The sequence below is a fragment of the Coffea eugenioides genome, chromosome 1 (genome assembly GCF_003713205.1).
Source record: "Coffea eugenioides isolate CCC68of chromosome 1, Ceug_1.0, whole genome shotgun sequence".
Lineage (NCBI taxonomy): Eukaryota > Viridiplantae > Streptophyta > Magnoliopsida > Gentianales > Rubiaceae > Coffea > Coffea eugenioides.
The window spans coordinates 50,040,513-50,054,954 of NC_040035.1; the positions used below are offsets into that span (position 1 = coordinate 50,040,513).

The 14,442-nt window shown below is 37.8% G+C and overlaps 2 protein-coding genes across 4 annotated transcripts; one reads left to right on the forward strand and one right to left on the reverse strand.

The window, feature by feature from the left end:
• The first annotated feature begins 320 nt into the window (after window positions 1–320).
• On the forward strand, window positions 321–5,628 carry LOC113762225 (protein NETWORKED 4A). Of its 3 annotated transcripts, none has more exons than XM_027305601.1 (5): window positions 321–448; window positions 713–782; window positions 2,374–2,444; window positions 2,719–2,827; window positions 3,694–5,628. In XM_027305601.1, exons 3-5 carry the CDS (start codon window positions 2,430–2,432, stop codon window positions 5,451–5,453), a joined length of 1,884 nt encoding a protein of 627 aa, XP_027161402.1. In that variant the 5' UTR covers window positions 321–448; window positions 713–782; window positions 2,374–2,429; the 3' UTR covers window positions 5,454–5,628. The 3 variants fall into 3 exon arrangements, with proteins under 3 accessions (XP_027161402.1, XP_027161383.1, XP_027161393.1); XM_027305582.1 differs by having other exon boundaries at window positions 713–775; window positions 2,252–2,444; XM_027305592.1 differs by having other exon boundaries at window positions 713–775.
• Window positions 5,629–5,932: 304 nt separating this feature from the next.
• LOC113762243 (ATP-dependent RNA helicase DBP2-like) lies at window positions 5,933–13,087 on the reverse strand. The gene is made up of 14 exons (XM_027305611.1): window positions 12,698–13,087; window positions 12,130–12,222; window positions 11,873–12,037; window positions 11,632–11,727; window positions 11,411–11,485; window positions 11,011–11,172; window positions 10,342–10,422; window positions 9,583–9,681; window positions 9,047–9,142; window positions 7,816–7,947; window positions 7,245–7,319; window positions 6,809–6,898; window positions 6,624–6,698; window positions 5,933–6,335 (listed from the first exon to the last, which is right to left on the reverse strand). Exons 1-14 carry the CDS (start codon window positions 12,950–12,952, stop codon window positions 6,159–6,161), a joined length of 1,671 nt encoding a protein of 556 aa, XP_027161412.1. The 5' UTR covers window positions 12,953–13,087; the 3' UTR covers window positions 5,933–6,158.
• Between the last annotated feature and the right edge of the window lie 1,355 nt (window positions 13,088–14,442).

The window sequence follows — 14,442 nt, forward strand, 5'->3', positions numbered from 1 at the left end:
CACACAATTTTCACGTTTGGACTATTTGGAGTATTGTCATACACTATGAACCCGCACTTGGTCAAAATCCCCCAAAATGTTGAAGAATCCCCGGCCCATCAATCACCCCCAGCCCATGTTGAGAAACACTCCAAAAGGATAGAGAAAGAAATGGTGGTGGGAATGGGATTAACAAAAAGTCAGGCTGTAGTGTTTTCCCGCTGTCCCCTTTCTCCTTCAGCTGATACCATCAAATACTTCCAACCATATATATTGTAAACTCTCCACTTCTCTCACTTCACTCTCTTCCTTCCTTGCACCCCTCCAACTCTCTCTCTCTCTCTCTTGCCGGAGGAGATTCAGACTTCTAAAATTTTTCCCGTTCGTCAAATCATTATTAAGTTTTCTTGTCTTTCTTGGACTCCCTATATCTACCTTTGTTTGGAAGTGGAAGATTCAAGGAGAAAGGGTGAGAAGCGAATATATCTCCTATATTTATTATTTCCTCTTCTTCCCTAGCTCATAATAGTAGTATGTCTTTCCAATCAATTTCTTCCTCCGTCTGATAATGCGAGGCTTCACTTTCTTTTTTTTTGTTGTTGTTTTGGTTCAGCACATAACTTCTTATTTAACATTCTCTACCTTTTTCAATCCGTATCTCCTTTTCGTATGTTTTTAGAGAAGTTTATATTAAATTTCATCTTTTTTTTTTTAAATTTCTTTCTTCTTCCAGAGGTGCCCCACAAGCTTGAAACTTGAAATCCATCTCTGTTGATTAGTCGTCCCCTGATCTGAGGTAAGAAGTATGAATCCACTTCTCTGTTTCTGTGTCACTGCAATTTCCTCAGTTTAATATGCATACAAAATGAATCTTTTTATTCTAACCCTGCAAGTTAAAATTAATTAAAAAAAAAAATCGTTTGGCCCACTGAAAAGTTGGGTTCCCTTTTTCTTAAATAAATTTTTTTTTTACCATTTTGGGGTTTAAAGTTGGACTTAAAATTCTGGACAATGCTTCATTTCCTTTTCTTGCTCCTCGTAAAACGTTGTCCAAAAGGTACGCTAATCTTTCGTTTCACCTAATTGCTGGCAGTTCTTCCAGTATGTTGAAAGTTGGTCCCTTTGCTGGTAAGAACTTTGATAGGAGTTGGAATCAAATCACCGGTGGAGACTATTTTGAGATTTGACACCACATTTGTCAAATGTCATTAAAATTTCTGAACCCTTTAAAATATGTTGTTGGTTCATGGTTATAGTATCAAAAAGGAAAAAAAAAACTCATTTGTCCAGTAAATAAAAGAATCTATAAAAAAAAACTATAAATATTTCTCGAGGAGATTGCTACTCTTGTCATTTTTTTGTTTCACTCTTAACTCCTCCCATTTATTAGTCTTTTCCATTTTTTTTTTGTTTTTGTTTTATGATGGGTGGGCTGTTAAGCTGTTTTTCTTTTTTTTTTGGGAGGAGAGAAGGGAAAAATGAGAGAAGGGCGGGTGGGGGTTGGATTCATGAATCAGCAAACATTGATGGGTGTGAATAACACGACCGCGTGGATATAGCTGGAGATGGTGTTCTGTACAGTTGTGTCAAAGCCCCCATGAGGCCACCCATGACCTCGTCATATATATAATTTTTTTTGTGCCTTTATTTATTTATGCGGACTATTTATCAATTACTCTGAAGTTCCCGCGCTCTACATGCGCGTGGTTACACGCCGCACTTATGTGAACCGTGAACGTGCTTGGTCCTTGCCATGTGTCGCCCATAATTTAGTCCAATCATTGTGGGCCCTATTGGATTTATGTTAAAAGTAAAAACATCCAATGAGTCTGTCACACTCTCACCTCAGTTTCATGGACGAAATATGAATGTTGGAAGCTGCTTTCTAGGCCCAAAGCCACTTTCCTCTTTTGTCTTCTTGTTGTTGGATCGGTCCGTTTCACTGGTCATTCCGTCACATAATGATGCTTTGGGCCGGCTTGCATCAGAATCTTCGAGCTCTCGTCTTCTCCTCCTAATTTTGTACCTAGTTGTTTTGGTGCAAATATTTAGTAATTGGAACTCAGCAAATAGTAAAATTGAAATGTTTGTCTTGTTACCACTGAAGCACAGAGTTGTGGTTTGGAAATGAAACCGAATGATGGCAATAAAAGCTCAGATGGTTGAAGCCCCTTTGGATTGTGCTTTCGCTGGACTTGATAGTTTAAACTTGATTACTATTTCTCTGTAATTTCCAAAGGATGGTATTGATTGTGAGTCACCTCCTACCTAGGTTAAAAATTATATCCTTCAGTGATGAGATCAATATTGCAAATTCGCATTCCATGTACCAGAGATGAAGACGAATTTTATGCAGTATCTCGTAGCCGTTATTTATGCTGAGCCAAATTGCAGGTAAATCCCTTTGTTCAGACCAAGGTGTTCTACACGAATTCTGCTCAATCAGCACAATGGCAGCCACCTTGGTGAGTAGTTAATCTTCATAAGAGTCCCAACCAGTGTACCTCTTCCACTTGTTAATAATACAGATGATTGTTTGATCGTTTGGTACCCCTTTCTTCGTGCATTTTGGTGTGGAAGTAAGGAAAGTTAATAGGCCACCAATCTCGGCTGTTCATGCAAAGGATTTTTTGTATGCACTTGGCGCAGCCTGCATGGTCTGAGAAATTTAGCATTTAGCTTTGAAACCAAAATTGGGTGGGAGCTCAAGATGACGTGTTATTGTGTTCTTTATTTCAGGTCAAGCAGAATAAGTTGAAGAAGACTGTGTCAAAAAAATCACATTCCTGGTGGTGGGATAGCCACGTCAGTCCTAAAAACTCTAGGTGGCTTCAAGAAAATCTCGAAGGTTAGAGTATAGGTTGAACCTTTCTTTTCTTTTTTCTTTTATTACTTTCCTGTTCAGATATCTTTTCAACTGCTGTATGCTTTACTTTCTTTATTGGGAACTGTCCCCCCACCCCCCAAAAAAAACAAAAAAATTATCCCTAAAAAAAAGGGAAAAATAATAAAACGAAAGGAAATATAAAACAGCTTTTTGTTTATATCAAATGTCATCTAAATTTCTAATGGTTATTGCAGTTCATTTTTATCATGCTTATCCACTATTTTCTTTATGGGTTCTCATATTAAATGTTTTTGAATCTAATTAGAAGCACAAAAACTTTTTGTTTCCTGGTTAGTCATCAAAGAATTAAGTAGATGATGCTTCATACTGAAGAGGAAAATAGTCATTAGATTATTGCTTGAAAAAATGGTTTCTTTTTCTTTCTGTATACAAGAAAAGCTCCCTTGAGAGCGGGGGGTTATCGAGAACTCCTTCCAAACTCTTTAGAACTTTCAAACCCACAAAAGTCGGAATCTAAATTTGCTGTGGCCACTGGTTTTAGAATATTTTCAGTTTTTTTTTTTTAATATATAAAATGAGGACGTTAAAACTTTTTTTATCTTACCTGAAATATTCCACTAACTGGAAAAACGAGTGATTGATACGCAGAAGGCGCCAAAGATTGTATTAATTTATTAATAAAATTCAGTCACTTTCTTAAAAAGGGTCAAAAGTCGGTGGCGGTCATTCTATCATATAGGCTCTTGGACGATGATATACGCCAAATGTCTGTAACTTCAACCACAGTTCAATTTGATTGCATGTGATGGTAAGCTAACCATTCAAGATGTCGAACCAAAAACTGACAAAAAGATCATTGATGTCAGAGATGGATCAGAATATCAAACGGATGCTGAAACTCATTGAACATGATGCGGATTCGTTTGCTAAAAAGGCCGAAATGTATTACCAGAAGAGGCCAGAACTTATTAATCTCGTTGAGGAGTTCTACCGAATGTACAGGTCATTGGCAGAGCGTTATGATCATGTTACTGGAGAGCTTCGGAAAAGCATTCCCTCGGATCTCCAATCGCAGGGCTCCGGCATCTCAGATATAAGTTCTGAACCACCTTCCACTTTGCCATCTCCTGATCGACGGCCCAGCCGACGAAAATCTGGTACTCGTGCTGCTGGATTTGAGTTTTTTCTTGGGCCTGGTGGAAATGGCACAGACATGTCCAACAAAGAAGGAGATGAATCATCAACCCTGGATTCTGACTCAGAATCAGATGATTCTTCTGTAAACAATTACACAGCAACACACGGTAGTGATGATGACCAAGGTTTGCGTAAGAGGATTATTGAATTGGAGGTAGAGCTCCGTGATGCAAAAGAGAAGTTTTTAATGCTACAGGAGGAGATTTCCGAAGGCTCCCACCGAGGAACCAAAAATGAAAACTCTGAAATTTTGCTGGCTAGACTAGCAGGATATGAGGAAGAGTTGAGGAAAGCAAGGGAGAAGATTAGACTATCTGAGGAACAGATTAACATGTTGAAAGATGAGCTCCAAAAGTACAAGACGATGGAATTCACCAACAGTGTGCATGGTAAGGATGTCTCTGTGCTAGAAGATGCAGTGGTTGTGGAAGACGGTTCCAAGGTGCACAAACAAGAGCTGACAGACCTTCAAGAACCCAATGGTGATTCGGAAACAGTGCACTCAGAAGACAAAATCCACAACCTCAAGAAAGAGTTAAAAATTACGAAAGAGAAGCTTCTTGATTCCGAGAAGGAAGTTGCACGCTTAAGCTTGGAACTTCAGAATAATGGATCGGCTATCCATGGCTTGCAGGATCAGCTAGGATCAGCACAAAAAGATATTTCTACTTGGAAAACCAAACTTGAAAAAGAGAGAAGGGAGGTCTTGAAGCTGCAGGACCGAATTGTGAGGTATAAATCCAATGTATCAGATCGTGATCAAGAAATCAGGAGATTAAGGGAAACAATTTCCAATGCTAACGAGAGCTTATCAGAGGAGAACTCTCAGCTTCGAACTGAAATTACTCGAATGGTGAAGGAAAAGACGTATCTGGAGGATAATCTGAAAGAAATGGATTTACGCTGCCAATCTTTGGAAGAGGATGTCAGACGGATCAAGGTGGGGAAAGCAGAGATGGAAGCTATGCTTGGGGCTGAAATCGACGAATTGAGCGTAGGCATTCTCGAGAAGAGCAGTCACATTGAAGAACTGAATAGAAGTCTTGATACATTTAAGTTGAACTATGAAACATTGAGGGCAGAGAAGGATGCACTTGATGCAAAAATTGTTATGTATGTTGCAGAAATTAGTTCCAAAGACATCCGCTTTGATGAAATGAACAAGCATTTGCACCAATCGCATGTGCAGCATGTTGAGTTGATTGCTCGAGCTGATGTAGCGCGTAAACAGGCGGAAGAGCTGCAATTAAGAATTAAAGAACTGGAGAGAGAGGTGGGGAGGCAGCGAGAATTAATTTTGGAAGGAGCAGAAGAGAAAAGAGAGGCTATAAGGCAGCTATGCTTCTCACTTGAGCATTATAGGAACGGCTACCATATGCTACGGCAGGCTGTCATAGGGCACAAGCGACTTCCAGTGATGGCATCCTAAAGTAATTGACAGCAACGGACACCGTCATTCCTCCTCTTTCTCTGTCCCTCGTAAAATGCAATGATCTGTTTTGTTTTGCATGTGATGCTATTTTGCTGCTGTAAAATTTATCTGCCGCTCAGTGCTCTACCATTTGTACTTGGCCAGTATGTATGATACGAGTTTTTTGTACTTCTTTTGGATTTGTTGGCTGCTTGAGAGCTTTGCTGCCACGACTGTTGTGAGTGCATATCTGCCGCATCAGGGCAGATTTAAATTTGGAGCACGTTTAACCATCTATCCGAGTAACCACGTATAGTCAATTTGCTGAATCAACAAAGCTGTTCATGTATCAGATGTTGAAACTAAAATTCTCTGAATGCTTTGCACTTGTGAAACAGAATCTTTATGCTCACACATAACCGGCGATGTCATCAAGGGAACAGTAAGTCTTCTTTTCATGGGGGGGATTTGGATTGGGTGGTCAAAACCCAAAAAAAAAAAAAAAAAACACCTCTTCTTTTCACATGTACACGATTAATCGGACAAATATTTACACATGGCTAATACAAGACTAGTGGCCGCGAGCCAGTATGCTACTACAGAAAGAAAATGAAGAGCATGATTAGTCTTTTTTTATTTTTCTTGTGTTTTTGAAGTAATAAAAGATGAATTAATTGGTGAACATATTTGGTTCCCCATATATTGAAACGCAACTTCGAACTATTAATCGTCCCAAGCATCGTCTGCTGCACCCTCTTTTCTTGCCATTGCAGGGAAGATCATGTGCTTGTACTTATCCTCCACGTTCAAAGGTGCAGTGCCCAGTAAGGAGACCTTGGAGAGTGCAATCCTCGCTTCCTTATGAGCAGCTGCAGCTTCCTTCTCCATCCTCCGAGCAACCTGACAATAAACCATAGGCAACGTGGGAATAGAAAGAAATGAACTAGTAGTGGCTAATGCAAGCAAAAGACAGATCCAGTGAACCACTATCTATGCATTTTTCTTTAACAATTACTCCAAAAGAAAAATAAAAAAGATAAAAGACCATGCACAAAAGCATACAACAGGTCCCAAAGGAAAAAGAGAACAACTGGGACAGGCATTCATAACGAACAGAAAAGAGCGGGAAAATAAAAGGATGTGCTCGTTAATATTTACTATGAAGAAGCAACAAGAGGAAAGCCATACCTTCCCAGTAGCATAACTGACTGTATTGCCAGATTCAACATCTACAATTGCTTTCTTTATTTGTGCAACCAGATACTGCAGCATATAACTATGCTAAGCATGTATTTGCATTACCAAAAAAAATCTCTTAACCCCTAAAGAAAATGACATGACAGAAGCGAGTAAATAGAGAAGTAAAGGTGCACCATGTCTCGGTCAGTATAGAATGATGTTGCCCTGCCTGATGATCCAGCACGACCTGTCCTTCCTATCCGGTGTACATAATCTTCCATGGTCTGAAATCAGAAAACCAGATCAGAAGTTCCAGAACTACATTCACAATAGATGTAGGCAAGATAAAAGTGTAGGGATCAATTATACAGGCATTTTTATCACAGGTAAATTAATGGAGATTATACTGCTGGTTATATAACGTAATAGTTATCCCTTTATTCTGAAACAAACCATAAGTTTATTTATTTTTAGTAATTGTTATTCATACAGAGTCTAAAAGTATGGTGTCAATTGGTATAACAATACTTGACACATTACTAGAAAAATAGCATCTGATGTTAGCTTCTAGAACCTGCAATTGCATTTCAGTTGTCACAGAGGAGAATACTTCCGCTGAAACCATATTACCTTTGGAAGATCTAGATTCACTACATGAGCCACTCCACTGACATCTAATCCACGAGATGCAACATCAGTAGCAACCTGCACATGACATACCGAACGTCAAATCAAGACATTGGACGAGCTAGAAGGCGACTCATCTAAAGATAAATATCCAGTACTTCATTAACAAAAAGAAAATGATCCATAAGTATGAAAAATGTCTCTTACCATACACGGCTAATAACCCAACTTCATGTACATCAAACCATGTAAGGTTGCTCCCTCTCATAACACATCCAAATAAGTATCCAATATGTTCACAACTAACTCAACAATAGCAAAAATGTGTGACTAATTAGGATATTACATAAGCATAATTCCCATTCAACCATGTGTCAGTATATGGCTTTCTTTGCTTTTGGTTGGGGTTATGTGTAGGATAATACTACAAGACTTCAATATAACACAAGAATTTGGCTACAATGATGCATAACTACAATGAGAAAAAGATACAAGGAACAAATTTGATGTGATATCATGGCAATGAAGCTTGGTGTAAAGTATAGCCTGACAAATTCCTTAGTCTCTAACATACCAAGATATTAGTAGCACTGTGCCTAAAATCATGAAGGGACAATTCTCTTTCGCTTTGACTGCGACCACCATGTAGAACAACCGCTTTTAAACCTTGAGCTATCAATGCTTCTGCAACTTCATCACACCTAGTCTGCATGCAGTTGAATATTCAAAGCACTTAAAAGTTTGAGAGCTGATATCACGGTGTCACATGTGCAAGATAACAATAGCAGCAAACACCTAGCCATCAATAAGGCACCAAAGGAAACAGCATAAAGTACCCCCCCCCCCCACCCCACAAAAACCAGCCCTTCCATCTTTTCCCCTTCAATGGTGTCAAGATATACTAAATTTGCAAGCAATGTATACAAATGCAGAGACGCATCTTATACAACTGCCAAAAAGATCAGATCGAGAGTTGATTATTCAACTGGGGTAAGCTTGACATCTAAAACAAGAATGAATATATAAATCTGATATTCAACATTTCTCAAAACTGTAAAACACGACAAGAAACAATTGCTGAGTCATAACAATCATGGGTTTGGGGATTTCTAACTCTCATGTTTCCTGTCCAATGTGATGATAAATAATACCTTAAGGTAATATATGTGACAGAAAGGGAGAATTGACTGTTCAAATTCTCTCTCTCTTTTACCTTTGACAAGCTACACTAAAACACTCTATAAATCAGCTTAAAGTTGTAATTAACTCTGAAAACTGAATATTTTTCAGAGAAACATCAAGATCCAACAACCTCAAATTACCAAGCCAGCTTTAGAATGTATTATCATGACTTCCAAACATAAACAGTGAAACCCCACATCGAATTGATTTTAGAGAGAGGCTTCTTAATTTATTAGAATAAACAAGTTAAGCTCTCATACAGCAAAAGCCCGCACTGAAATTGTTTTCTAGGAGTATCGGAAGAGCAACACTTTCATATCACATAATCCATTAAGCAAGTTCTAAAACCATGCACATCAAAATTAATTATAAAATCTTCTCAAGGAAACTCCCAATTGAAAGAGCATTATGCTTTATGGCAACTCAAGCAACAATATATCCACTGAGATGGCCAAGTTTTAACACCCAGGAGAATCACAATTATTCCAATGCCAAAGGTGATGCTTTTATCAATTGATATCATACATCTGTAAGAAAAAACTGTGATAGCATTATAGAAATGGAATGACAAAAGAAGGATAAAAGAGAGAGAAAATGAACTTAAACAAGTTTAATAGCTCTACCTTGCGTTCCACAAAGACAATTGTCAAAGGAAAGGGATGGCCAAATCTTTCAGCCCTAGCAGCTTCCTCCACGAGCATTCCTAAAAGCCGATCTATCTATAAACACATAAAACTCACGCATTTTTAAGAGCACATAGGATGAGAATTAATTATAGATATCCATACCTATAAGGAAAGGACCCTAAATATCTCGTGACATAGGTTAAACATTAAGAGTAATGAAAACATGCTTTTGCAAATGCTATGGCAACTGCATGTGCAAGATTAGATTGTCTTAAATTCTGTTGCTATACCCATGGACAAACTTTTTAAATAATAGCTGCTTCAGGTGCAAATGATACAGTTCAACTTAACTAAGCATCTTGATAATTGACAGGAAGCTCATAAAACGCCAGCATTCTATCAAGAATAAAGAGGGCATCCACCATAGCAATGATCCAATAATGTATTTGTTAAACTATGAATTACTTATGCCAAAATCAAGCTCACAAAGAGTTTATCTAGTTTTTTTTTTTTAAAAAAAAAAGAAAGTATACCTTCTCATTTTCAGGCACCTTTTCCAAACTCTGCAATACATTTGCAGTTGGGCAACTCACTTTGCCTACCTTTACTTGCACTGGATTCGTCAAATACTCCTACAGAAAACAAAAAAAAAATTAATTTATTGATAATTTTTTTTTTAAAATAAAAAAAGCACTTAGTTGACAAACCTAGATTACTTAGTACAATGACAAAAAGAATATGTTGAAGATAGAAAGCATATGTAACAAGCCAACTCAAATATCAGGTTTCTGATAGCAACAAGTTGATGTAGTAGATAAACTTCGGTACATGAACCTTCTCAGAAATTAGCAATTTGAGCATAAACTTTGGTACATGAACCTTCTCAGAAATTAGCAATTTGAGCATACTTCAACCAGTACTAAGAAGATGAAGCAAAAAAGACACAATCAAGCATGAACCAGGACTCCACAAAGGACAAGCCAAGGAATAAGGCTTCTGCAACTACATCGTCATGGACTGTAAAGCCAGTCCAGTTTTGGCTCTACAAGTAGCAAGAACTCTCAAAAAGGCTCAGACACAATGTACATGCACTATGAATCCGAATTAACGTCTTAAGATACTCTTCAGTGAAATACTAATCTCATTTCAAAATCATCGAGTCACATAAAGAGCAGAACCAGTTTGAGGCCCAAGCATCAAACCTACAAAGGTTATTTAAGTAGACACAGCACATCATTCAAGTGTTAAGCAGCAAACTACAGGGTAAATTGAAAATATAACCTGATTCTTACCTGTGCTAGCATTTCAATCTCCACTGGCATGGTTGCACTAAACAATAAAGTTTGATGTTTTTGAGGAAGATTCTGCATCACCTGTAACAAAAGCAAATGACATGCAAATGTTTGCTTTCAGTTATATTTCTTCCCTTTGCATCTAAGTATTTTACTGCAAATTTCTTCCCATACTCAGCATGGAAACAGCAAGATTAAAATTATTTATACAGCAAATTCTTCTTATTATCAGTCTGTTTTAGTTGCATTTTTGTTGCCTATTAATAAGTCTTCGGGTGTTGCTATGGCTTGTCCCACAGAAACAGCTACTGTTTGAAGGAATAGGGTACTCCGATGGTGATGATAAAAGCACCAAAGCAAACTTTTATCAAGTAGTAAAAAAGTTAGTTAGAAAACAGCTATTTCTAATGGTATCACAGTAGTCAGGAATACAACTATGGAACTAGAATACTGAGATCTCAGGGCAATGACCAATTCAGAAATTGTGGAAAAAATATGGAAAATACAGTGGGAGTTCTTTTTGCATATATAAAATGAAATGAGAAATATTGTTTGCATGCGCATGGACGAACATAGATAGACAAGGACCTCAACCTTCCATGCGGCAAACAACAAATTCTGAAATTGTGAATCTGCTAACAATTGCAACATTATAGACAAAGAACTTACCTCTCTCATCTGTGGTTCAAATCCCATATCCAGCATTCTATCAGCCTCATCCAGAACAATAAATGAGATCCTGGAGAGGGAAGTATTTCCTTGCTGCAAATGATCAATAAATCTTCCAGGAGTTGCAACCACTACATCCACCCCTAGGCGTAGCTCAGATCTCTGTCAAAGTACCAGTAGCATAAGTTACAAACAATCATGAAACCAATTTTGAAACTTTTTCCAAAGGAAAAGGACAAAGATGGAGGTTAGGACACACATTATTGATTTAAAAAAACTCCAGGAGCACCAATTCAGTTCAATACCTATTCATTCAAGAATTTCAACAGCCGGGAAAACAGGATTTTGATAACACACAAGCTACTATATCAATTACAAAAACAAGAGAATGATCCCATACCTGATCACCAATATTTGTTCCGCCCACCACAATTGCAGTTCTAAAAGAATCCAATGATTTACTGAAAGCCTTAACCTGGAATATTACTAAGCATGTGATGTTATGTTTAGATTTTAAGAAAATGAGTAGTTAAAATCCTTTTACATTTGAAAGACACCATAACAACATCTTAATGACTTAGTATCATTGCCAATCGAAGAACTTGAAAATGACTTGCCTACCTCTTTCTCTATTTGTTGAGCTAGCTCTCTTGTAGGAGCCAGTACCAACGCCAAAGGTCCATCACCACGTCTGACTGGAGGCTGAGCCAAGCAATGCTGCAATCAAGGGGAGGTAAAAATAATAATAACCGCCGCTCTCAAGGTAAAATAAAAACTACCCCGCCAAATTCCATAAACTGAATAGATTTTAATATCTGTTCCAACAAATTGCCAAGTAATAAACATCAAAAAAGAGTAAAACCTGTATCATAGGTATCGAGAATGCAGCAGTTTTGCCACTGCCAGTTTCTGCACAACCTAAAAGATCCCTTCCACTGAGAGCAACTGGCATGGCCTGAGCCTGGATGGGTGTTGGAGTTGTGTATCCATGAAAAGATATATCCATCATAATGCTAGAATGCAAACACTGCACACCAACAGATTCCACACCAAGTCAGACCAAGTGAAAACTTTTATCCAATTACAATAAACCCAATTCTCATGGGTCGATCAAGTTACCATGTCAGTAAATGATTCAATAGGCGCTGGCGCAGGAGGCGAGTCTGGGGCTACTATAACATCAAGATTAAGTCTTAAACGAACCTCATCTATCTGTAGATCAATATGCACCGTGTCATGCGTCAGTTTTAAGAAAAAGTTGAAATGCGACGAAATAATCCTCAAAAATCCAATGTAAAGTGTAAGACAGTTCTAACTGCATTCTCACGTTAAAGCTATCAGAAAATTTGAGCTTATTTATTTGAAGCATGACTCAAGCAGACATTTCTTCCTTGACTCTAGCCTGAAAACATTATGCGACAAGAGATAGCCATAATTTAATCTCCTGATTGCTTTTCAGTTTGATATGCAAAGGTTGACTTGAATACCACCAACAAAAAATGCACAAATCTTCCGTAATTCTTACACGGAAATGAAGGGACTAATTGTAGTAAAAAGAATGGACACGAACTAAGGAAGATTACAACAGCTAAATAATAAGGCAAAGCATAATCAAGTTGCAGAATTCAACAACCTAATCTAGAGAAAGTGAGGAACTACCAAAGAAACTGACGCCAGTGCAAGGTACCTGCTCGGGTGTAAGACGGAGAACGCGTTCGGAAGGTTTCCAATTGGGGAAGACAATGTCGGGAGCCGAAACAGTCCTCGGAGAGGTGTAATTGACGGTGCTCCGGCGAGCTGAATTGAGATAGTTATTGCTGCTGTTGTTCGTCTCGGAGCTGAGGTTGGAGTAAGAATGGAAGTGATTGGTGTCTAGAGTGGTGACCGTGGTGGCGGCGGTATCAGTGGTTGAGTTTCTCAGGTGAGGAGGCACATACGACATCGTTCGCTCGGATGGTTTACTTCCAGGGTACAAGATCCTTGCCAAAAAAACAATGCGCTGAACAGAAATGCTTCTGGAACAATTAGACGAGTTGAGGAGGCGCTGTTATGAAGGGCTGAATTTTTTATTTGAAAATTTGCGCTTTTATCGGTGAGTTGTGACAAAGGATTTTTTTTTTTTTTTGAAGGAAGTTGTGACAAAGGATTGATGGACGCTCCGAGTTTTGCACATTACAAAATTTGGGGTTTCACTTACCCGAGAAAGAAATTTGGGCTTTTGTACCTGTTAGGCCTGGATGAGGCTTAGGAGTGAATTAGAATTTTATAGGGACCATGAAAAGTATAAATATTGTCTAAAATTGACAACGCCTTCGTCTAATCGCTGGAGTTGAAGAACCAGAAATTAAAGGTCCTGATTTCAAATCCCTTTGCCCTCTTCCCACTTTAGATCCCATCCCTCTAGAAAAAATTATTAGCATTAGTGGTTGTAAATGTTCTGCTGCCGAGAATTGCGTTGGCACGTAACCCATGAGAATTATGTAAATAATCTATGATTCTAAAAGCATGTCTTAATAATCTTTCCTTGCATCTCAAATATGAAGTCAAATTGCGTTGGCAGGTAACATATAAGAACTCTGTAAATAATTTATGATCCTGAGAAGCGTGTCTTGACAATCTTTCCTTGCATCTCAAATATGAAGTTTTGGACCAAGATGATATTGAGATTTGGGCCCTTATGGTGTCACGTACGCATTCCCCCTATCTGGATGAGCCAATATTTAACGTAGATTTGTTGTGCAAGGAGTGCTAGCTCATGGTAATGATCAAAATTGAACTCACCTAATTTCCTTTTTTTATTAGAAAAAGACCAACATATTATTGAAAAGTTCTCAAAAAGTTCATTTTTGGGATTGTGATTTTCACTTAATATTCAAGTAAATATTGGTAAAAGTTTCAACAATTAAATAGTGTTGAAATAAAAATGTCAAATGTGCTTGTTTACAATTTCTTTTTATTGTAATTTCCCCAAAAAAAAAATCTAAAGTTAGACCTTCCCTGTGAATATTTGGTTATTCCAAAATTCTTCAAACAAATTCATTATGTATAGCCCCTAAAAAAATCCTTGCAGAATATACGCGTTGAGAATTGGTCCTCAAGGGTAGAACCTACTTAAGGTGTAGGATACGATTCTTTTGAGAGTGCAATATAGTTCAAATTTGCCTACGGGAAACAATAGTAGGCCGATCGGTTTAAGAATTCACAAAAAAAAAGTACATGTTTTCTCCATAGGCATTTATGTTTTTTTCTACGCAGGATTAACAAATGATTTTCTATTTATTCTTGTGATGAATCGAATATGTGACCTATTAACTACAGATAAAGCATCTTCCTAACTAAACTAGGAGTTAGGAGTTCAACTCTCAAATCCTTGAGACAAACAAGGTTATGAATCAAAGACAGAAAGCATGAATTAAATGTTCGATTCGCAAG